Genomic DNA, 1977 nt, shown 5'->3' with positions numbered 1-1977 from the left:
CTCTCATAATTTTCTCTCCCTGAACTCTCTAGTTCTAGCCTTTGCTGCATTCGAAATTAGGAGGAGAGAGCTATATATGAGAAGAGTCACCCTTGTCTTCCCCTTCTTGTTATTATTTCTAGTTAGATTTATGGATTTCTTTTAACCTTTTATATTTACTTTTGTGTATTAGCCTTCGCTGAACTCTCAAGCGCATGATTTTCAAATGTTGTCTGTAGACGCGCATGGCCACCACAACATTGCCTCCTTCTAACATTAGTTTCTTTTGACTCAAGATTCTTTTGCATTGTATCTATGACTCGTATTGGAAAATTCTAGATTATGAAAAAAAAAATTCTAGATTATGAAAAAAAGAAATATCAGATCTAATAACTTGGGGAAAAACATATATAAGGCATACAAGAGATCATGACAAGCCTCCATCATTTGTGGGTTAACACTACTAGCTAGGGATGGGCATAAAGTTATGTATTGAGGTAACATCTTTTGTGTTAATAAATAATTTATTCATCTCTTTTAATCGGCTTAAATTTTTGAGTCATGTCGTGATTTAACCTAGTATCTAGAGATCTTGAGTTTGCATCCGAATTCTACCTTTCATCTCATTTAACTAAATATTTCCTACAGGCTCCACATATGATAGCATCAACCCATTCGCATAACGGAGCCATGACAACAGTAATCTACCAACAGAGAAAAATATTACACTAGTTGTTTACATGTCATGACAGCAATCTAACATGTCTAGATTAGTGACAATAGTACAGAAATAGAATCTAAACAAGAACATTTGAAATAGAGAAACCAGACAACATTATATGCAAAACAATGCATGGAAAACTTATTAAAACAACATTCTATCCAACATGGTATCCCGAAAAAAGATATATGAAGAAACTCCTGTCATCTCCCACCATCAAAGGCAACCATCGTATGGTCCTTCATGCTATCATATACAACACTGCTTTTAATAGCAACATCATATGTATAAGAACCGGATGTCTCCCCCAGCAAGTACTCTCTCTCTTCTGAATTGGAACCAACGTTAACCCAAGAATGCTTGTCAATCTTTCTTAAACCTTCCAGTTCAGCGGCTAATTCCTTCATGGTAGGCCTATCTTCCCCTTTCAATTTGATGCACCTCCTTGCAAGATTAGCCACTTCCTTCAGCTGCTTCTCATTTCTTTTAGTCCCTAGATTCTGCTCAAGAACTTCAAATAGTCTATCCACTTTAATAGCAGAAAGAAAATGCATAGCCAGACTTCTCTCTTCCTCCGGCCTATCAAATGAAAGTGCCTTTTCTCCGGTTAGTATCTCTATCAGGATGACACCAAAGCTATAAACATCACTTTTCTCAGTCAATTGGCTAGTTTGCATATATTCAGGGTCTAAGTATCCAAGAGTTCCTTGCATCAATGTAAATACTTCTATTTGGTCTAATGGAATCAATCTTGAAGCTCCAAAATCAGACACTTTAGCTGTGTAATTATCATCTAGTAATATGTTTGAAGACTTGACATCTCTATGAATTATAGGTGGAGAGGCTGCAGAGTGTAGATAAGATAGTGCCTCCGCTGTTTCTGCAGCAATCTTAAGACGAGCCTCCCATGAAATTCGTAAGGACCTATCTTTATGATGTATGTGCTCGAAGAGCGTGCCTTGGGAGATGAATTCATAGACTAGTAAAGGAACTTCTGTCTCCAAACAACAACCCAGGAGTTTGACAACATTTCTATGGTTAATTTGAGAAAGTAAAAGCACCTCGTTGACAAATTGCTCAATTTGGCTCTTATCCACAAGTTTGGACTTCTTGATTGCCACAACTCTATTATCGGATAAAAATCCTTTATAAACTATGCCAAATCCACCTTCACCAATGATTAGATTCTCATGATAATTGTTGGTGGCCTTTTTGAGTTCTTCTGCACTAAAAATCTTGGTTGTTTCAACTGAATTTTGTCTTGAGAGTTGTTGACG

The 1977-nt window shown here is 36.7% G+C and overlaps 1 protein-coding gene across 1 annotated transcript; it reads right to left on the bottom strand.

Moving 5' to 3' along the window:
• Positions 1-666: 666 nt before the first annotated feature.
• On the bottom strand, positions 667-1953 carry LOC118345282 (wall-associated receptor kinase 5-like; the record flags this gene model as incomplete). The annotated part of the gene is made up of 1 exon (XM_035686936.1): positions 667-1953. A coding segment is annotated over one exon (1050 nt), but the record flags the coding sequence as incomplete, so codon positions are not given.
• Between the last annotated feature and the right edge of the window lie 24 nt (positions 1954-1977).

Source organism: Juglans regia, unplaced genomic scaffold (assembly GCF_001411555.2).
Source record: "Juglans regia cultivar Chandler unplaced genomic scaffold, Walnut 2.0 Scaffold_20299, whole genome shotgun sequence".
NCBI classification, from domain to species: Eukaryota; Viridiplantae; Streptophyta; class Magnoliopsida; order Fagales; family Juglandaceae; genus Juglans; species Juglans regia.
Note: the sequence above shows the minus strand (reverse complement) of the source record. Positions and strands in the feature narration are given on the sequence as shown.